The 22,357-nt window shown below is 43.7% G+C and overlaps 1 protein-coding gene across 3 annotated transcripts; it reads left to right on the top strand.

The window, feature by feature from the left end:
- Positions 1–2,649: 2,649 nt before the first annotated feature.
- On the top strand, positions 2,650–16,188 carry SLC25A51 (solute carrier family 25 member 51). 3 transcript variants are annotated; one of them, XM_077251396.1, is made up of 2 exons: positions 2,650–2,772; positions 13,954–16,188. In XM_077251396.1, the coding sequence occupies exon 2, from the start codon at positions 14,001–14,003 to the stop codon at positions 14,895–14,897; it is 897 nt and encodes a 298-aa protein (XP_077107511.1). In that variant the 5' UTR covers positions 2,650–2,772; positions 13,954–14,000; the 3' UTR covers positions 14,898–16,188. The 3 variants fall into 3 exon arrangements, with proteins under 3 accessions (XP_077107511.1, XP_077107521.1, XP_077107502.1); XM_077251406.1 differs by lacking the exon at positions 2,650–2,772 and adding an exon at positions 3,638–3,751; XM_077251387.1 differs by lacking the exon at positions 2,650–2,772 and adding an exon at positions 3,753–3,889.
- Positions 16,189–22,357: the final 6,169 nt, after the last annotated feature.

Here is a 22,357-nt window from a genome sequence, read left to right as displayed (position 1 = left end):
GTTGAATCCAAAAATCATTAAATTAACTAATATGAAATTTTGGCAAGGCACTTGGGAAACACTGTTGGCTCAATGGTACACTTTTTGTGTGTCACTATAAAGTGAAGACAATATTCTTCTGAGTCTAATCTTAAAGCTGTATCAAATGATTTTTTCATAGTAGCTTTTGAATGTTTTTTAGAAACCACTTATCTAGTTTGATTTTGCACTTTTAATATCGCATGTAGGGCATACATAGTTCTTTATATCTTTAATTTGTGTTGAGGTGATTTTCACACAAGAATAGTGAAACCAATTCCGGGAGATTACACATTGACACAGAGGCTTTTTTCTTTGAAATGCATGGTTCTCCTGAGCTTATTTTCCAACTACAGGAATCATTTAAACCTTCAAAGCAACAGACATGCTTTCGATGGAAAATGTGTAGTCTCTCAGCTTTTGTAACTTTTCAGTAACTTGTTGTTGTTGTATTCTTGGTAACACTTTACGTGGACATTGTGTTTTGTTCTGAATCAGAAACTGGTCCTACTGATCAGCAACCCACAGGGGTGTTCTTTTTAAGAGAAAATTCTGAGGTTGCTGTAACCTTCACAGTTTGCTAGTGCAAAAACTGTGCAAATGACAAACAGGCCACAATCGTATGTATTTCTTTGCACGTCTGTGTCAGTGACATTTAAAAACTTCCAATCGTCAGGAGTAAATGGTAAACTGTCAGTCAGGTAAATAGCAGCAGCTGTCAGAAAAAGATTAAAAAATTCTGGGACTTGTGGTTTTCCATGGAGAGAGTTAAACACAAATACCAACTTCTTATTGAAATCTATTACACCTAGCTTCCAATGTTGCCCACGTGTCACAGGTGATGTATTAAAAGGAATAAATAGAGCATCACCACTGAGAAATTCTGTGTTGTGAAATAATTGTAAAACTCCATCATATCGCCCCAATGCGATTGAACGATAATTATCTGGTTGCAGTGCACGTATCTGGAGCAGGCCTTTGCTTCTCAGTGATATTTGACTTACTAGTGAACCAATAATTTCATCAGATCTCCATTGTTTTGGCTATAGGGACTCAACAGTTGAAATGTCCACTTTTGTAATTTTGTTACATGGATAATAATTGTTTTGAGGCTCAAGTACTGATTTGTTCCTTATTAATGAGGAATTTTTAAGGTCACTGGTTTCTTGATTTCCTCCTGCAGCAGTAACATTGGATGTAGTAATTTTGGATTTGAGAGGTTTGTGCATTGTACTTTCATTTGTTGAATTAACATATTGCCTGACTCCCCTCACATAGGGACTGTTGTGCTGCGTGGGGGCCATTATATTGTGTGGAGGGCTGTGTGGGGGTCATTGTACTGTATGGAAGCTGTTTGGGGCTATTATACTGTGTGGTGGCCATTATTCTATGTGGGGGTCATTATACTATGTAGGGGACTGTGTGGGTGCCATTATACTAAGTGGAGAGCTGTGTGGGGGTCATTATAATTTATGGAGGACTATGTGGGGGCCATTATACTGTGTGGAGGGCTGTGTGGGGGTCATTAACTGTGTGGAGGCCATTACACTGTGTGTAGGGCTGTAAGTTAGCCATTCTAATGCTTGAAGGGCTGTGTGGGGGCCATTACAATGTGTGGAGTGCTGTGTGAGGGCCTTTATAATGTGTATGGGTTTGTGTGAGGGGAGCTATTATACTCTTTGGGGCTGTTATACTGTGTGAAGGGCTGTGTTGAGCCATCATACTTTGAGGAGAACTGTTTGGAGGGCTGTGCGGAGCTCATTAAACTGCATGAAGCACTGGGTGGGGAATGTGGGACTAGGGCAGCCATCATACAATACTGTGTGGGGGCCATTATACTGTGTTGTGAGACTATAAGGGGCCATCGATGATCATATTGTGTTGTGGGACTGTGGGAGGCCACCATACTGTGTTGTGAGACTGAAGGGGCCATCATACTGTGTTGGGGTCAGTAGGGGCCACATAACGTATGTGGGAGATGTGTAGAATGTTTGAGGCATCATGCCGTGCTGGGAAGGGGTACTGTGGGGTCAGCATACACTGTGGGGTCAGCATACTCTGTGTGCAGGGTACTGTGTGTTATGCTGTAAGAATCAGGCTGCACTCAGATGTCACCCGAGTGCAGTCCTATTTAAGTGTGACGATTCAAAGAGGGAAAACGGAGAATGGACCCGCTAGACCGCGACGACGAACCCCTCACGGACGAGCTGACCAGATAGACCGCCCCCTATACAGGGAGCGTTAGGGGCAGGCCCGTGAGGGACTATCGCCACGGAAGCTGGAGGACCAGGACGGGAGAAGACCAAGAAGAGACGGAGATAGTAGGACCACAGGATAGGTGAGTACTGCAGAGAAACAGGACTGATGGGTAAAACAGGACTGATGGGTAAAACAGGACTGATGGGTAAAACAGCAGCAGTACAGGGACTGGCGGAGGAAGTGAGGAAACGCAGAGGCTAGCAGGATACAGGAAAGACAGGATAAACCCAAAGTCAGAGGGAAAACGAACTTCACAGAGACTAAGAGCGGCCAGGAACACCTGAAGGAACAAATGATAACCAGGCACAGAGGGACGACAGGAAGCAGTTTAAATACCTAAAGGCAGGGTAGCACTTCCGGGTAACAGACCTCCAGAACCATAGAGAGGACAATAAGGAGGACCGACTTCCGGGTACTAGTCCTCCAGGACCATAGAGGAGACGAAGAGGAGGAGCGACAGAAGATCAGAAGTGCACACGCGCAGCACTGAACCTGGTACGCGCGCACGCACGAGAAGCAGAGGCCGGGAGTGAGCGCGGAGGAAGAGACGCTGACTGGGGAGGCAGCAGCAGCGGTATGATACTGTGGAGGATTTCACAGGCATCACTACCTCTCCTAGCTGCATGTGAATACACTAAGACCAGTGGCACAAACTTATCACTGGTCAGAAATGTCAGTCTTCAAAAGCACACCACCCCAGAAACCATGAAGTCGCGGCTGGCAGAGGGGCGCACCTGAACATTCATCTTGAGAAAACTCCTTCTAAAGAGATATTCTGGAAGGTATTCACAGGATAGATGAAATCCTCTGCAGGGCTGGGGGTCTGACCACTATGACCCCGGTCATAATGGATCGGTAGTGGGCAAGCTCAACCACCACTTTGGGACTGTTGGAGAAAGCAGAGTACAGTACAGTAACGCTGTTCAAAATGAGTGATTCGTGATGATTTTATTAACTCGCCACACATTTTGTCTGCTGTATATACAGCCATGGGCAGTCACCCATAGGTATGTCCATACACAGTGGGGTGCCCATGGCTTAGGGTGGGTGCACACAGAAATGCCCCCCCACACCCTGCAGTAGTAGCCCTGTGCACACACCCCACTAGGTTTAGGGCAAATGAGATTTGCCAGTTGTTCGCAGCACCATGCCCAGAGCGATAGCATCACATTTACTAAAGTTTTACTAGTTTGCGCTGGTTTTGCTTTTTTTCTTTCAAGCTAATCTGCCCCCTGGTGTCTGTATTCAGAGCCGGAATAAATAATCGGCGGCCATTTTATTGAAGCTCACTCAGCAAGCTGAGCATACACAGTTGTCCCATAAGAGCGTCTCGGCCTCGGATTGGTCAGATTCGTCACGTGCACCTATCTACACCAGGTGGTGCCTGAAGGTGACATGTTTGTGCGCATGCGTTCTCCCGTCGTGGCAACGGCTACGTGGATTGGATACTTTTTTTTTTTTCAGGCTACCGGAAGTAAGTTGTATGCACTATGCAGCCCGCCCACAACTGTCACCAGCCGAGGTGGGGAGTGAGAATGCCATAGAGGATGAATTGTGGACACCTTGTGCTGGGTGGACAGCGCTAATAAGGCATGGCGAGCTGTGAGGGAAGGTGAGAGGCCAACCGAGCGTGAAAGTCACACCCTAATATGGAGGCTGCTAGAGCAGGCTGCAGGAGGGAGCAGCTCAGTGCATTCCCATGTGGAGAGCAGGCCTGCCCAGGGCTTGCTGGGGCTTGTAGTGCCGTGGCATTTGGCCTGGACTCCTAGCACTGAGGCTTAGTATGTGCAGCGCCTCAGATGGCCGGTCTTCCCCTGGGGATGTATGGCTTCTGGCCAGAGGGGCTCATTATGGAGGCTCAGCATGGGGGGGAATGGCTGTGGTGCCTGCAGCATGGGGGGGGGGATGGCTGTGGTGCCTGAGCTGCCATGGGGTTGTGACCTGAAGCAAAGGCCACCGTTATACAGTGCTGCTGGCAGGCACACAGCACATACCTGACACCTCCGGGCACGCCATTATATACAGGGTCATCCAGTTGTGGGCTTAATAATGGAAAATCAGTTCAGAAGGGGTTGTTTACCTGCAGCGATGCATCCCAACGCCGAGACATCCCCGCTGCAAGAAGAGGCCTGCGGGCGTCCTTGTGTATCACTTCTATTTATTTTTTATCTAAGTCTTTTGTCAATAAATTGTACCTCCAGCCAACCCTGTTAATCTGTTTTAGCCACAAAAAATTTGTTTGTGCACTTTCCTTTTTTTTTTGCAAGACAACTTGTAGTTTTGAAAGACATCAGTCACTTTACCTGAAAGAATTCCAAGCAAGATCTGTCACCAGGCTATGCTGCATACTTACAGGACAGGTTTAATCTATTATTATAGAAAACAGTGGACAAAAATCTGAATATTGTGCTGTGTGGTTAATTTAAGTGATCAGAGAATCCCGTCCACACATTTGAGGGAGCGCTCCTCTGCCTCTCCTCAGTGCCGGGTATCCAGACGTATAGATCAGTCACTGATGAGAGCGGAAGGGACGAGTTCTTCTCTCATAAATACTCTGGACTACTAACCTATACCATTTGAGCATGTCTGGTTACTGAAACTAGCAGAGCTGTCTCCATGCTAGACTGTTCTTATAGAGAGTGGCATGGTCTGATGAGAAATTTGCTTCTGTATAAAATCTTTTTATTTTTTTTTATTAGAATAGAAGATATCTATCTCTCTTCATATCATCTGGAAAACTTAGACAATTTCTTCTCATTTGCTGTTGGTGTGCAATCCATTTTTATACAGCAGAAGTCATTAAAAGTTTACAAGACTACAATTTCCTATGAAAAAGAATTGCACCCAGATAAAAAATGAGTGCATGCTGTGATTTTTATTTTCTTGTGTCTTCATGTGCAGATTTGGTCTATGTAGAGAGAGAGTTTCTGTACTATACCATTGAATAACATTGAGAGCTTTCTGTTGTCTTTTTTTTTCCCATGGACACCACTCAGGCCAAAAACCCGGTCGTATAACTTGGCTGTGGAAATATTAAAATGTGCCTTTTTTATTACAGCATTTTCTCATACTTGTCACTTCTCCAATCATTTGTCTGTGGAGGACAAGGTTTTTTAGTATAGGGGTAAGATCGTCTCCTGTAACTGCGAGGCACTTTAGGTCTTGCACTGTAGAGAGTGAAAACATCCCCTGCAGTGGTGTTATTGTTTATACTGTGTTAGTAGAAAGTGTTTGTTAAACATGTAAATGTAACCGTTCTGGAATGTGTTGTGATCAGAGGTACTACAGTGACAAGTGCTGATGCTTTGTGCAAATGATCACCAGTGAGTGATGTCTTTTTGCTTATGCCACATAGAGCGTTTGTCGGGGTTTGTTTCTACACAGTGTAAGTAAAACTCAAGCTTGCAGCGCAGTTCTGACATGTGGGTTAAGCATGAAGTGATGTAGGAATTACCTGGTATGTCACCTATACTTATAATGCCAAGGTGTGTCGCTTTGATGGGTGAAAAATAGAACAGAAAACGTTGGCGCTCCAACCAGATGTGAATAGAGCCCAGATCTGTACGATTCTGGCTGACAGAGCTAAAATTACAGTATGCTGAAAGAAATTAAGGAAACTTTAAATAACAAAACCTAAGAATTCCATTTGCCACTATATCACCTTTTCCACATTATTTTTTTTTTAAATCAGGAAATATGAAATATAACATAATGGGTATTCCTGCATTCCTAATAGTCCAAAATGTAACAAAAATCATCTCTCACATGGTAATTGCTGTTTAAAAGAAAAGCACTACCATTTTTGGTCGCTATAACTCTTTAAAAATAAAAGTGGTAAGTCACATGTACCCCGTAAATACAAATTAAAACTTACCCCTACAAAAAAAAGCCTGTACACAGCTTGAGGTTAAAAGGGTACTGCATTCAAATACGCAGCATATATTAATTGTAGAAACTTGTTGGGGTTGTCCACTACCAGGAATTCAATATCACCATTGCACAATGCCCATATATTTATGTCAAATGACCTACTCTGGGTACTTAATCAGATATTGGCAGATGCCATACTTCAATAATCATAATGCCCATCAGATAATCATCTGCCATTCTTTCAAAACAGAAGGCAGACAGCAGGGTACTGGCAGTTCAGGGATATAGCAAATACACCAATATTCCCAGCTCACACCTGATAACACAAACATGGGTAAAAAGATCATCTCAAGAAAAAGTTTCCACCAAATTGTGGTACTTATCAGCGATTGTTCAGCTCTCTATTGCTCAACGCGTTTCCTCCATGGGATAAAAGGGTTCATCAGGGGACTTAAGAGTTGCGGGCTTCAATCCTCCCTCTGGCCTATGTCAATACTGTGTGCAGCACTTGTGGCATAACAATGTCATGTGATAACATTCATCGCTGGAATGGTGCTGGTGCAGGAGGTGTGTATCTTAATTTTATTTAACTAGGGGGAATATTTACCGTGTTTTAAAAAGAGGGTGTCCAGGTAGGCAACCACTGTTATGGTGGTATATGTGTATTTGCATGTAGGGAAAAATGCAGCTTATTACAGTTCATGTCAAGTGAATAAGATTTTTATAAGTCTGATGACCTCTGTGCTTCTTAAATTGCTGTGGAAATTAACCTATTGTGAGATTTTGAAATCTGCAGATTGTCAATATCTCTTGTGGCTATTGAGTTTTATTTGTGGACTTTCCCCATAGGCGTGAATGAGATACAGATAAAATCTACATATGTGATTTTTTTTTTTTTTTTTTATTGCATCTTTGCATTGAAAACGTAGTAAAACCTAAATTTTCTAATTGGTTCAGAAATGCTGCTGCATAAAAAAGCACCAAATTTGCACTGCGGGAACTTAGAGGTTGTCCGCTACTTGGAAAGCCTCTTCTCAAATGCTATATTCCCTATAGTATAAAGTGAAAACCGCCTTTACTCTGGTGCAAGCTACCGTGGTGCCTGGGCTACCATACACTTGCGTGATGTTATGCTACGTGAGCCCTGTGGCCATGCACATTAAGTTGGCTATCGGCCGAACAATGCTTCGGTTGATAATTTAGATGACAGCCATCTCTGCTGTCTCCCATACATCCAAGTTGCTCGTTCAGCTGAGAGCTCCTGTGTTTTCTAATAGAAAGCCACCAGCTTACATGTTGGCTGGTGGCTTATTTATGGGAGAACAATGTGATTGGCTGTCCAAGATCGGATATTTCACCTGATAATAAGTTGTCTGGCACCCCCATACACATTAGAGTACCAGTGTTTCTCAGCTCCGGTCCTCAAGACCCCCCAACAGGTCGTGTTTTCAGGATTTCCTTAGTATTGCATAGGTGATGGAATTAATATTTGAGCAGGTGATGAAATTATCACCTGTGCAATACTAAGGATATCATGAAAACATGACCTGTTGGTGGGTGTCAGTGGAGTTTTAGCCTTTTCTAATTAGAAATCGTACAGACCTGAATATGTAAGATAATTTATTCATTAATCATGCCGGCATGCAGAGAGAATGACGGCTGGACAAGATGTCAGAACAATCGCCTGTCTGCCCCAATACAACTGCGCAAAAGAGAAAGGTGTGTAAAGTGCAAAGTTGCAAGGATAACACATGATTGTAGTATTTCTTCATCTTATCATTCCTTATCTACATTACCAGAGAAAGAAAGGGATGACACCTTTATTTGTACGTTGGATAAGAAAAGCCAGCTAGAATGCACAAAAATTATACACATATCTAGTCTTCACAATGCTGGATATTGTTCCAAGTCTAGAAACTTAAGGCTGTGTGCACACTTTGCAGATTTTTTGCGGTTTTTTTTTGCGTTTTTTCGCTATAAAAATGCGAAAAAATGCATACATTATGCATCCCATCATTTAGAATGCATTCCGCAATTTTTGTGCACATGATGCGTTTTTTTCCGCGAAAAAAACGCATCACGGTAAAAAACGCAGCATGTTCATTAATTTTGTGGATTTTTTGCAGATTTCCCACTATATTATTGCATTGGGAACCTCCGGAAAAATCCACAAAAAAAACTCGCACCAAAAACGTGGTAAAAACGCATGTGGATTTCTTGCAGAAAATGTCCACTTTTGCTCAGGAAATTTCTGCAAGAAATCCTGAACGTGTGCACATAGCCTTAAATGTCATACATGCTAAATAAATATCTCTATCTCAATATAATATAATATAATATAATATAGTGTGTGTATGTATACATACACATATACACACATACACACACACTATTTTTAGGTCTTGAGGACTGGAGTTGAGAAACACTGCATTAGACTGCTAGCTGAGCCTGTTTATGGGGGCCACCAAGCATGATGTCCAGGGTTATATATCTGCATATTCTGACAGATACTTCAATATTTTTGAAGCAATAAAGGTCTGTCTCTAATCAGGCTGCAACATTCCTTTGTTATCCATATAACTGATACCATTTATTGTTTTATTTGCTGTGTGTTTTGTTTAGTGCTTTATTGCTGCTTGATACAAAGGACATCAGTTGATTAGTGCAATATTTTGACTTACTTGACTTCAAGTTATTCCGTAACCTCTTACATTTGCAGGGATTGTCTGGTAAAGAACCTGTGATTAACCTAAACCTTGCCACACACTCTACTTCTTCATTTTCCAGTGCTTGCTTGTATTGAGTTTTTCCACCCGACTAGCCCATTAGAGATCAACCATTATTTATTTTTTTCATATCCACCATTGTTATCCAGGTTTTGTTTTTACAGCACTCGTTGTCTTCTATTATGTGCTTATACAAATTAAGATGATTTAGATTTAATTGACATACTCCATTCATTGTGTAGTGGCTGCTGGTACTGCAGGACAGCTGCTACTTTCATCCAGCCACTCCTGGAGCTTGTAACAGCTGACTAGTGAGGTTGCAGTGTAATGAACTCCCACGGATGTGAAATTGATTACATGTCCTAGGTCATCCATATACTCTGTTCAGACAACCCCGTAACATATTTGTAAGGAAAATGTACCTGATATACAGTGGGGCAAAAAAGTATTTAGTCATTCAGCAATTGTGCAAGTTCCACCACTTAAAAAGATGAGGCGTCTGTAATTTACATCATAGGTAGACCTCAACTATGGGAGACAAACTGAGAAATAAAAATCCAGAAAATCACATTGTCTTTTTTTTAATCATTTTATTTGCATATTATGGTGGAAAATAAGTATTTGGTCAGAAACAAACAATCAAGATTTCTGGCTCTCACAGACCTGTAACTTCTTCTTTGAGTCTCCTCTTTCCTCCACTCATTACCTGTAGTAATGGCACCTGTTTAAACTTGTTATCAGTATAAAAAGACACCTGTGCACACCCTTAAAGGGAACCTGTCACCACGTTTTTGGAAGATGGGATAAAAATAGCGTTAAATAGGGGCAGAGGTGGGCGTTACATTAGTGTGTGTGTTATGCGTTTATTACCCACCTAAGTTGCCGAAATAACTTTGCAAAGTCTCCGTTTTCGCCTGTCAATCAGGCTGGTCAGGTCACATGGGCGTGGTGTCTTCACCCAGATTTGGCGTAGTTTTCCGTTGGTGGCGTAGTGGTGTGCGCATGCCCAAAGTCCTGAATCCTCTTCCAGGGGATTTAAAATAGCGCGGTGTTCGTTATTGCATTGGTGATCGGTGGGCGCGGCCATCTTCCTTTGGCCGCGCGTGCGCAGAAGCGGCGCTCTGCTGGCCGCGGCTTCAGGAAAATGGCCGCGGGATGCCGCGCGTGCGCAGATGGATATCGCGGCGGCCATTTTCCTGAAGCCGCGGCCAGCAGAGCGCCGCTTCTGCGCACGCGCGGCCAAAGGAAGATGGCCGCGCCCACCGATCACCAATGCAATAACGAACACCGCGCTATTTTAAATCCCCTGGAAGAGGATTCCGGACTTTGGGCATGCGCACACCACTACGCCACCAACGGAAAACTACGCCAAATCTGGGGGAAGACAACGCCCATGCGACCTGACCAGCCTGATTGACAGGCGAAAACGGAGACTTTGCAAAGTTATTTCGGCAACTTAGGTGGGTAATAAACGCATAACACACACACTAATGTAACGCCCACCTCTGCCCCTATTTAACGCTATTTTTATCCCATCTTCCAAAAACGTGGTGACAGGTTCCCTTTAAACAGTCTGACTCCAAACTCCACTATGGTGAAGACCAAAGAGCTGTCAAAGGACACCAGAAACAAAATTGTAGCCCTGCACCAGGCTGGGAAGACTGAATCTGCAATAGCCAACCAGCTTGGAGTGAAGAAATCAACAGTGGGAGCAATAATTAGAAAATGGAAGACATTCAAGACCACTGATAATCTCCCTCGAACTGGGGCTCCACGCAAAATCCCACCCCGTGGGGTCAGAATGATCACAAGAACGGTGAGCAAAAATCCCAGAACCACGCAGGGGGACCTAGTGAATGAACTGCAGAGAGCTGGGACCAATGTAACAAGGCCTACCATAAGTAACACACTACGCCACCATGGACTCAGATCCTGCAGTGCCAGACGTGTCCCACTGCTTAAGCCAGTACATGTCCGGGCCCGTCTGAAGTTTGCTAGAGAGCATTTGGATGATCCAGAGGAGTTTTGGGAGAATGTCCTATGGTCTGATGAAACCAAACTGGAACTGTTTGGTAGAAACACAACTTGTCGTGTTTGGAGGAAAAAGAATACTGAGTTGCATCCATCAAACACCATACCTACTGTAAAGCATGGTGGTGGAAACATCATGCTTTGGGGCTGTTTCTCTGCAAAGGGGCCAGGACGACTGATCCGGGTACATGAAAGAATGAATGGGGCCATGTATCGTGAGATTTTGAGTGCAAACCTCCTTCCATCAGCAAGGGCATTGAAGATGAAACGTGGCTGGGTCTTTCAACATGACAATGATCCAAAGCACACCGCCAGGGCAACGAAGGAGTGGCTTCGTAAGAAGCATTTCAAGGTCCTGGAGTGGCCTAGCCAGTCTCCAGATCTCAACCCTATAGAAAACCTTTGGAGGGAGTTGAAAGTCCGTGTTGCCAAGCGAAAAGCCAAAAACATCACTGCTCTAGAGGAGATCTGCATGGAGGCATGGGCCAACATACCAACAACAGTGTGTGGCAACCTTGTGAAGACTTACAGAAAACGTTTGACCTCTGTCATTGCCAACAAAGGATGTATTACAAAGTATTGAGATGAAATTTTGTTTCTGACCAAATACTTATTTTCCACCATAATATGCAAATAAAATGATAAAAAAACAGACAATGTGATTTTCTGGATTTTTTTTTTTCTGTTTGTCTCCCATAGTTGAGGTCTACCTATGATGTAAATTACAGACGCCTCTCATCTTTTTAAGTGGTGGAACTTGCACTATTGCTGACTGACTAAATACTTTTTTGCCCCACTGTATATTTTTTGCAAGATGTTTTTGTAGTCACTCACATAGTAAAAAAGGTTGATGTATAGTTGGTTGGTCCAGAAAAAAACTACCGTACTTGTTTTCGTAGTAATGTTATTTTATACATAATCGCCTTTAAACCTTATTTACAGTATTTGATGCATTAATTATGGTGAAGGAAATTTGTCATTAGGCATGCAGGTCATAGGAAGCTGAATAAAATGTTCAAAAAAAAAGAATGTCCAGCTCCACCGAATCCGTGAAGATAAAATTTCTTTATTCGCAAACTTGTAGCATAGAGAATACAAACTTCATGCCATGATTAAGGGAGCTTAGTCTCTAGAAACGCGTTGAGATTCACACCCACATGGTTTGTGCTGAAGTTTGTATCCTCTATGCTACAAGTTTGTGAATAAAGAAATTTTATCTTCATGGATTTGGTGGAGCTGGACATTCTTCTTTTTTTGGACTTTACACGTTTGAACACAGCGGGTCCGTGCTCCTGAAGTTCAACTAATGCATCACGGGTGAGCTAGTTTTTTTCTTTTCTGAATAAAATGTTACCTTGCTATCTGCAATCTATTGTCTTACCACAAGAAATCCATTTTTTTTTTTGTTATATGCAAATGAACTGCATAGATCTATGTGCCGGACATGGATCTCCCTGAGAATCTGCCTCCAGAGCGTGATATGGTATGTAGATCAGGCAAGAACACACAGCCATTACATGTCTCACACTGGTAATGCCCCCTGACATTTAAAAGAAGCTCTGGAGGCAGATTCTCATGCCGATCTATGTTCGGACCATAGTTCTTAACAGCTCTTTTACATATGACAAATGTGAATTTCTCTGGAATAAGACATCGGATCGCAGATATCAAGGTATCACTTTATTCATCTTCCTACATGCCCATATAGACTGCATAGGAGGGTTAATTCCACTGTTTTCCCTTTACAAAGTAAGTTCCAATCTTCACCTGACATGGTTAACTTTTCTTTCTCTCAATTTCAAAATGAGATATATACACACTCACCGGCCACTTTATTAGGTACACCATGCTAGTAACGGGTTGGACCCCCTTTTGCCTTCAGAACTGCCTCAATTCTTCGTGGTATAGATTCAACAAGGTGCTGGAAGCATTCCTCAGAGATTTTGGTCCATATTGACATGATGGCATCACACAGTTGCCGCAGATTTGTCGGCTGCACATCCCAAAGATGCTCCATACAAGGCAGGATGGATCCATGCTTTCATGTTGTTTACGCCAAATTCTGACCCTACCATCCGAATGTCGCAGCAGAAATCGAGACTCATCAGACCAAGCAACGTTTTTCCAATCTTCTACTGTCCAATTTCGATGAGCTTGTACAAATTGTAGCCTCAGTTTCCTGTTCTTAGCTGAAAGGAGTGGTACCCGGTGTGGTCTTCTGCTGCTGTAGCCCATCTGCCTCAAAGTTCGACGCACTGTGCGTTCAGAGATGCTCTTAGGCCTACCTTGATTGTAACGGGTGGCGATTTGAGTCACTGTTGCCTTTCTATCAGCTGGAACCAGTCTGCCCATTCTCCTCTGACCTCTGGCATCAACAAGGCATTTCCGCCCACAGAACTGCCGCTCACTGGATTTTTTTTCTTTTTCGGACCATTCTCTGTAAACCCTAGAGATGGTTGTGCGTGAAAATCCCAGTAGATCAGCAGTTTCTGAAATACTCAGACCAGCCCTTCTGGCACCAACAACCATGCCACGTTCAAAGGCACTCAAATCACCTTTCTTCCCCATACTGATGCTCGGTTTGAACTGCAGGAGATTGTCTTGACCATGTCTACATGCCTAAATGCACTGAGTTGCCGCCATGTGATTGGCTGATTAGAAATTAAGTGTTAACAAGAAGTTGGACAGGTGTACCTAATAAAGTGGCCGGTGAGTGTATATTATTAAACCTTGCTACTAATATCGGTGCTATGGCCACTGATTGGCTGCAGCAGTCACGCGTTCTATTTGAACACAATGAGAGAAATTATTTTGTGGGTGCACTTGGACGAGGAACAGCAGCTTCTGATGGCAGACTGCCCACTATGACAGCTTGTCACACATCAATTGATAGCTGGTGACCTTTCTGGCAGATCTCCAATTCCAGATTTTGGCAATTTTTTACTTTGTGGCAGTGTATTATGTTTACTTCTCTGTTTGTTATCTTGGATTGCTTTTAGCCATGCTTTATATAGATGTACTGTTTTTAACTAATTGTTGTTCATTTTAGGTGAAGTTACGGGTTCTCAGTAAAGGCACATTGACACTCCGAATGTAATGGATTCAGAAGCACATGGAAAAAGAAAAAGTGACTTGGTTCTCCCAGCTGCAAAGCCAGACCTCATGCAACATACAGTAACTCTTGACGCTGGTAAACATTACGTGTGTGGCTACTGTGCCGCATTCACAAACATTGCAGTCACCTTCCCCATCCAGAAGGTGCTGTTCCGGCAACAGCTTTATGGATTAAGGATCAGGGATGCTATCAGACAATTGGAGAAAGATGGGATTCGTAACCTTTACCGCGGAATATTGCCTCCTCTCTTGCAGAAGACGACAACTCTTGCCCTGATGTTTGGCCTTTATGAAGACTTCTCAAGTCTTTTGTTAAGGCATAACAATGCCCCCGAGCTTGTGACACGGAGTGTAGCCGCAGTCCTTGCAGGAACAACTGAAGCTGTTCTCACGCCTTTTGAGAGAGTTCAGACTTTGCTTCAGGACTACAAACACCATGATCGCTTTACAAATACTTTTCAGGCATTTAAAGTTCTGCGACCCTATGGAATTGGGGAATATTACCGTGGTCTGGTCCCAATTTTGGTCCGGAATGGACCAAGCAATGCAATTTTCTTCAGCCTCCGTACCCCGATCAAACAGTGTTTGCCAGAGGCTAAAACCTCCAGTGCTCATGTGCTTAATGACTTTATTTGCGGTGGACTACTCGGAGCCATGTTGGGTATTCTGTTTTTCCCAATTAATGTGGTAAAAGCCCGCATGCAGTCTCAGATTGGTGGAGAATTTACCTCCTTTGGGAAAGTGTTTATGACCATCTGGATAGAACGTGATGGAAAACTGACACACCTCTTTCGTGGGGCCCTTCTTAACTCTAACCGATCCGTCTTGTCATGGGGTATCATCAATGCAACTTATGAGCTGCTGTTAAAATTGTTTTGACATGGACAGGGGGACATGAATACAAGGGGATACGTTTCCTTTCAGACAAGGGATCAAATTGTCAAAAAACCAAATACAGGGCTGTGTGTGTGCACCACTAATATTGCAATGGAACAAAACTTATTTAGAGCAGACAGTGGTTGTCTCTGGTAAACACAAGTGCCTGTCTGTTCCTTATATTTATCAGTAACAAAGCCTTTTGCTTCCGGTGATATTACTATGTACGTCGTTTAATGTTGTATTTAAGCAAACACAAGAAATGAATTGATCCATTGGTCTCTGGTTGTAGCGCACAAGTGTTGGATTTTCTGCATAACCCCTACCACAACTTTATGTAAAATGGGTGCCACTTTTATAACCGATCGGTTTACCACACTGCCAATTTCTTCTGAAACTGGTTTGACTTTTTTATTATTTGGGAAAAGCAGACCTTTAATTTTTTTTTGTTGTTTTTGTCTGTAAGGTTTAATACATATGTCAATGTGGCCCATCAAATATATACAGTATATCGAAAAAAAAAAAAACTTGTGTGTGCTCAATTCCTACTTTTATTTAATTGTGGATAGGTCAAGCAATCCGAAAAAGCGAGAGATTTCCAAGAAAAAAAGAAAAGGCAATCCTTTCTTCTAAGTGTCACTTTTTCTGCATTACATCTTTATGATATCTACAACATAGCTGTGTACGTTGTCGTATTTAATTGCCCTTGTGTTCAGGGAGAATGATTGACATCATTGTAACTACAGTTGGAAAGCCAAAGATGATCTGCTATGGTCATCACAACAAACCTAATTGGTTCACTTTACAATAAGGACATTGTTAAGTGTGGCAAGTTCGATTGATGCCAAACCATGAACTTGAATGCACAGTGGACAGTTTACAACTTTTTGGACCACCTTACATATTTACTTAACCTGTGTCAGAAAACATACATAATTGTATTCTGATAGGTTATGTTCTTGCTTACTTCACAATTTTGCCTCAAAAAATGAATTTTTCTGTCCCAGCAAATCAAATGAGATTTCTGAAATCTCATGCACATGATGCTTATCTGAAGCAGTTTCTCATCTGCAGCGTGTCAATTCGGCCATCGTTTTTGCCGCATTTTTCATTCATTCCGACGAATGGGGAGAAGTGCATTGTGCATTTTTTTTTTTTTTTTATATTGAAATGTCTGCAACAAATAATTAACATGAGCACTTACCCATATGATTTGCTTATAAAAATATATATATATTTAATCTTTTAGCACTTTGATATTGTCATTAAAGGAAAGTTCAGTTGTATTTTAAAATTCTCCAACCATGTGTTTTGTTTTTTTTACCTCTTTTCCCCTTCCCTCAAGCCCTCCACTGGCTTTGCTGCCATGGTAATTGTGCCTGTAAAAATGAAATTTGACTGCATTTTCTCTGCTTAACTCAACTTTTTGGCGGGGATAAAAAAGCATACTCGTGCAAATAGACATTTATTTTTTTTTCATGTAACCGAGGAGAACATGGTTGTAGAGATGAGCACATTAGTTTTGCAGGCTCCTTGTCCAGTGGTGTGGTTAGTAATCCGTGGCTGCTGGATAAGAACCCTGCCACATGCCTGTTATCTGCCAGAATATCTGGAGCCTATTCTGATTCGTAGGCCCATCACGACGTTTCTGTGTGACGCACACCAGATGTCTCGCCAGGCCTACCATTTGTAAGAGGTGCTAGGGATGCCGGCAGGTAAGAGGCGGTTTGCAGGATTGTATGCCGTGAACTAATGTGCTTGGTTGTCATTTTCATGTTCAACATGCACTAAAAAAAATGCAATTGCTGCAAATTTAACTTGTTGCATTGCAGTGGGTAACCTCTTAAGCAAATCTGGGAATATTCTGCAGAATTCTTTCAAGCAGTTTGCAGTATGGATGATAAATGTATGGTAGGGGATTAATCTTGTCATGGATCGTTTTATCCTTCCACTCTTGGAATCAGTGGGGGTCCTAGCAGCTTAGCAGTTGGACCATCAAGGTCTTTTGAGTGGATGAAATATGTTTATGGGACAACGCCAGTACATGTCCTTTCATTAATACAGTTCCTCGTGGAAAATGCTCAAAATTAGGCACTGTCCGAATCAAAGGCTGGAAAAACAACTTTGAAAAACACAACTGACTTTTCCATAGAAAACGCAAGCTTTTTACACTGTGCACAAACTCTGAGCCAGTTTTGCTTCTTCTACAAAAGATTTAGGCTAAATTTAGATGTAATTTATTTGCTAGTCTTCTACTGATAATCTGCTGATTTTAACTGACTTCATCAAAACTGCAACGAGCAGCCAAGTAAGTGAAACATCGCTAGAATCCGTGTCGCTACATTATGCTGCTTTCAGATTAGGTGGCAGATTCTCTTTATGTACTTGTCATATCCACAGATGAAAATTCTATAGACTTCAATGGAGAGGGTTTCAAGGTGCCATGGATTCTTGTCTTATTCTTAACAGTGCAATGGGGAAGGCAATACGTAGACATATTTTCTATTTAAGTTGGTGCATGCCACTGCTAAATGATTGCCTAGCAGGGGCTTGCAGGCGCCACACTTTTTGGATGAGGGAGTGCTCACCTATATCCTGTGGTTATGCCATAATTCTGAGTCCCATGCCTACTTTGAGCTGCCATAATCGAAGAGGGGCTAGTTGCTGGGGAGTTGCTGCTCGACTACATTTAAAAAGCAGGAGCCTTGCAAATGCAGTGTATTCATTACAAATACTCCTGTGCTCACCGCAGGTAGAAAAGGACGTGGAAAAAATGATCAGCTGAAGTCCAGCATGATGTTAAAACGATTTTTCTAAATTCTTTAAAAGCCGTGAGCCATAAGTTGTGAACACTTGTAGTTTTAGGCTAGGTTTACACACAGCAATATTGTGCTGCAGAGCAATAAAATCACTGAGCTAAGTGGCTAGTGCAGTCTACGTAGCCAGGGCCAATGAGCTTGATTATGGGCTGTGTGGTGTGCACTGTAGTTAGGAGGACGCCACCACTGCAGCCAATGACCTATGACCATCGGAGCACTAGTGAAGAGGCAGTGCTCGACACACAGGGAGGGTGAGTACCTGCTGTGTACCAATCTTTGCTGAGACGTTTATCCTTGAAAACCCCTTCTAAGGCTATGTGCACACGTTGCGGATCCGCAGCGGATTTCCATGCGTTGTACAGTGCCATGTAAACCTATGGAAAACCAAATCTGCAGTGCACATGCTGCGGAAAATACAGCGCGGAAACAAGTTGTATTTTCCGCAGCATATCAATTATTTGTGCGGATTTCACAGCGGTTTACACCTGCTCCATAATAGGAATCCGCAGGTGTAAAACCGTAGGTGGAATCCGCACAAAACTCCCAGGAATTCAGCGGTAAATCCGCAGTTAAAATGCACAGCATTTTACCTGCGGATTTTTCAAAAACGCTGCGGAAAAATCTGCACACTAATCCGCAACGTGGGCATATAGCCTAAAGCTTGTTTAAAGGGACTCTCAGCACAGAATGACTGTTCAAACCAAGTACAGGCGCTCCATAGCGTAGCCAAACAATTCAAGGGGTTGTCCCATGAGCAAAGAACATTTTAGTCAATAGATCTTAGAATGATAAGTTCCACAATTGGATGTAAAAAGGAAAAAATGTTCCTGTGCCGAGATGCTGTGTAATGGCCGTGTCTGACCGAACAGGGACATGGTCTGATCATTCCACATCTCCTGGGCTGTGGAACTTATTTTTAAAACACCTTTTTATTCCAAGATTTATTGCTTAAAGGGATAGTCCCACAAACCAAATGCATTAAGTGCATCTTGCCATCTGCTAATTTTCTATCTATCTCTGCTCTTTGGCTTTATGAATCCCTAGCTGTCGGGGCTGGAGGGTGGAGTTGAAGGGGATAGCAGCCATGGTGCGCCGAGCGCCCGTACTTGGTTCGAACAGTCTGTGCTGATGCTCTTTAAAAGAACAAACCAAAAAAAAGCCTGTGAAGTTTTGCAATTGACTGCAGGACATAAAGGTACCCCTAACCTGCCGTTTATTTGACTTTGCCAATGTCTTACCAATTAACCCATGCCATTCTTGGACATTTTTTGGAGAAAGGAGGTAGTTGTGGCATCAGGTTCCTCATGAAATTGGTATTTAAAATGTTGCTCAAATGCATAAGAAATAAGTATAGTGGCCGCGGGATATTGGAAGTTCCAGGCATGTCACAGTATAGCTTTAAGAAACCTTTTATTCAATTATTTATACGATCTGATTATTTCTCAGTATTAGGCATTCACTAATAGTTCGGCATCGGCCTAATGTTCTAAACGTGACATTCTTTGGATTTACTCTGAAAGCTAGAAATATGAGTGACGTGAAAGATTCCAAAAAGGTACAAGTAACAAAGCCTTTGGAATGTAATCTGCTATTTTTCTTTACATACTGCATTTTCTTAAAATATAGAAGATGAAAAATCAAATGGAAGGGTGTACAAGAGTGATGGATACTGCTTTGTAACGGCGCTGCATAGTGTAAAGAGGAAACATAATTAGAACGCCAGATAAAAATGCAGACTTGCAGCTTACCCATTTGCAAAAAAAACCCTTGCCTTTATTTGTCTTTATTCGGACTCCCATGACAGCACTATGAGAGACGGGATCCGCCCTTAAGGAACAGGAAACCTACAGATACAAAAAGGGCGGCACCTCTCCCATGCATCAGTTGGTTTCCTGTTCCTAAAGGGACTGGATCCTACAAGAAGATTTTTAGGAATTCCAGGCCGGCTGGCCGATTCAGGTATCGAGGGGGGGTCTCCTACCTCGGCCGGTGCGGGGTACCTGAAGCGGTCACAGTGGTCCTGACGGCTGCACGGCTGTGGCTGGATCAGCAAGGAGCGGTCGCCAGGGGTGTCCTGTCTCCGGAGCCGGCGCACGGTGAGTATTTCTGGTCCCCCTCCCTCGAGTGCTGTGGGGGCTCTGTTGGGGCGGCAGCATCAAGGTGGCGCTATCCAGAGTGTAGCTGGCGAGCCTCGGCATCCCACGCTGTTCACAGCGCTGACGGGAAGCGCTGTGGACTGGGGGTGACATCGGAAGGCGGAGCCGGCGATGACTTCCGGGTCGCGGAGTTTCTGTGCATGCGCGGGAGCTTCAAGATGGCGGCGCCCACCGGAGATTGCACGCCGAGCACCCTCAGGCCCTCGGGCGATCCCCTGCAGCTGCGGGGTGGGGTGGGGTGGATAACCGAAGGAGCGCTGAGCATGTATGCTGACCGAAGGAGGGGCTATATAAGAGTGCTCCAGGTGCGTGTTTCTTGCTTCTGGTCTCCAAATTCCTAAGAATGGAGTCTGATCAGGATCAGCAGCCCTTGCTGCTGGACGAAGCATCCCAGAAGCCTAAGGATAAAGAACACGAGAAAAGGAGCAATGGATCTGGCCGCAAAAGCTCTTCCAGACAGGGGTCTGGAGCATCAGCCAGAAAAAATCCCCCTCGTACTTCGGTATCTCTCTGGGTGTGGGCAACCACTGGTAAGTGATCTTCGAGAAAGTTCACTCAGTGACTGGCCTCCCCTCGTATGTTTTGTCACAGGGAAGGAAAAGCGTCAGGCGAAGCATAGGGAATGTGCCATCTGCGGGGTTCCCTTGCCTGACTCATATCCTAAAAAACTATGCAACCCCTGTATCCAGCAGACGGTAGGTCTTGGGGAGGGGATATGGCATTAGATCTTATAGACTAGTTTGCCTTAGGGTATGTCTCCACGGTACGGATGGGCGGCGGTATCGCCGCAGCGGCGAAGCCGCTCGGCGCTAAGCCCCGCCCCCTTTCTGGGACGCGATCATGCCGGATGTGTTAACTCTTCACATCCAGGATGATCGCTCGCTCCCATAGGGCCCTGTGATATGCCTTGCGGGGACGCTGCGTCCCCGCAAGGTGTACGGACATGCTGCGATCTGAAAAGACGCGCAGCATGTCCGGAGTCGCAGGGCCGCCGCGTGCGGGTTTCCACGCATAGTGGAGACGGGATTTCATAAAATCCCCTCCACTATGCTGGAACATCTGGACGCTGCTTTTTTGACGCTGCAGCTCTGCGCAGTGTCAAAAAAGCAGCGTTTCCTGACCGTGGAAACATACCCTTACTTGCCCCCTCAGGTAGCGGAAGAATCCTCTTCTATTGCGGCCAGTCTGAAGGAAATGGTCAGAATGGAAGTTAAACAGTCCATTCGGAACCTTTCACAAGCAGGAGGCTCTAAGCAGAAAACTCAGTGGACATCCGATTCGTCTGTGGATAAGGACAAGAGCGAAATCTCAGACGATTCGGCGGCATCATCCTCCTCTTCGGAAGAAGACGCTGCTCATTTTTGCTTACCCCTAGAGAGGATAGATAAATTAATAAAGGCAGTCAGAGGCACAATGGGTATAACAGAACCCAAGCCTCAACTATCTAAAGAACAAATGATGTTCAGTGGACTAGAGCAAAAGAGGCGTAGAGTTTTCCCTCTGAATGAAAAAATACAGGAACTTATTAACAAGGAGTGGAAAAAACCTGAGAAAAAAGGTTCCTTAACGCCAGCACAGAAGCGTAGGTATCCTTTTGATAACCCAGCAGTAAACAATTGGGAAAAAGCCCCTAAATTGGATGCGGCAATTGCCAAGGTGGCAAAGCAATCCTCTCTCCCATTTGAGGATATGGGAACTCTTAGAGACCCCCTGGATAGAAAGGTGGACACCTTCCTAAAAGGTACTTGGGAAACGACGGCCGGCTCCTTAAGACCTGCGGTGGCGTCAACCTGTACAGCAAGGGCAATGATGGTTTGGCTGGACCAATTAGAGACCCAGTTAAAACAGGGGGCCTCTAGAGACTCTATACTCGCAGCATTACCTGTAAATCAGGAGGGGGCTGCTTTCTTGTCAGACGCTTCAATTGATTCCGTTAAGTTGGCAGCTAGAGCAGCAGGTCTCTCTAATGCTGCCAGAAGAGCCCTATGGTTGAAATGCTGGCCCGGGGATATGCAAGCGAAAGCAAAGCTCTGTGCTATCCCTTGTAAAGGTGAATATTTATTTGGACCCAGCCTGGATGAACTCCTAGAGAAAGCGGGAGATGACAAGAAGAAATTTCCCAATTTATTTGGTTCATATCGTCGTTCCTTCAACAAAAGGAGGTTCAATCAGGGAAGGAAGCGCACCTTCTCACTGGTTAGAGATCGATCCAGATGAGATAAGCGAAAACGAGGTACAGGCTTCATGTTTTGCCGTACCTCGACAGAAAGCAAAAAACAGGATCAATGACTAGCAATGCCGGTGGAGGGAGATAGTTACATTTCTCTGCAGAATGGTTGAGAATCACAGTGTTTGGATACAAGACCCTATATAACAAGGACTCAAACTCGAATTTATTCATACTCCACGGAATAAATTTAAGTTAACCCCCTTGCGCTCATCTCCCACTGAACAATCTGCTTTAGAAGAGGAAGTGAGGACTCTTTGC

The sequence above is a fragment of the Ranitomeya variabilis genome, chromosome 1 (assembly GCF_051348905.1).
Source record: "Ranitomeya variabilis isolate aRanVar5 chromosome 1, aRanVar5.hap1, whole genome shotgun sequence".
Taxonomy (NCBI): Eukaryota; Metazoa; Chordata; class Amphibia; order Anura; family Dendrobatidae; genus Ranitomeya; species Ranitomeya variabilis.
Note: the sequence above shows the minus strand (reverse complement) of the source record. Positions and strands in the feature narration are given on the sequence as shown.

Coding starts and splice junctions, on each gene's coding strand:
- SLC25A51 (XM_077251396.1), top strand. CDS start 14,001: ATGGATTCAGAAGCACATGGAAAAAGAAAAAGTGACTTGGTTCTCCCA.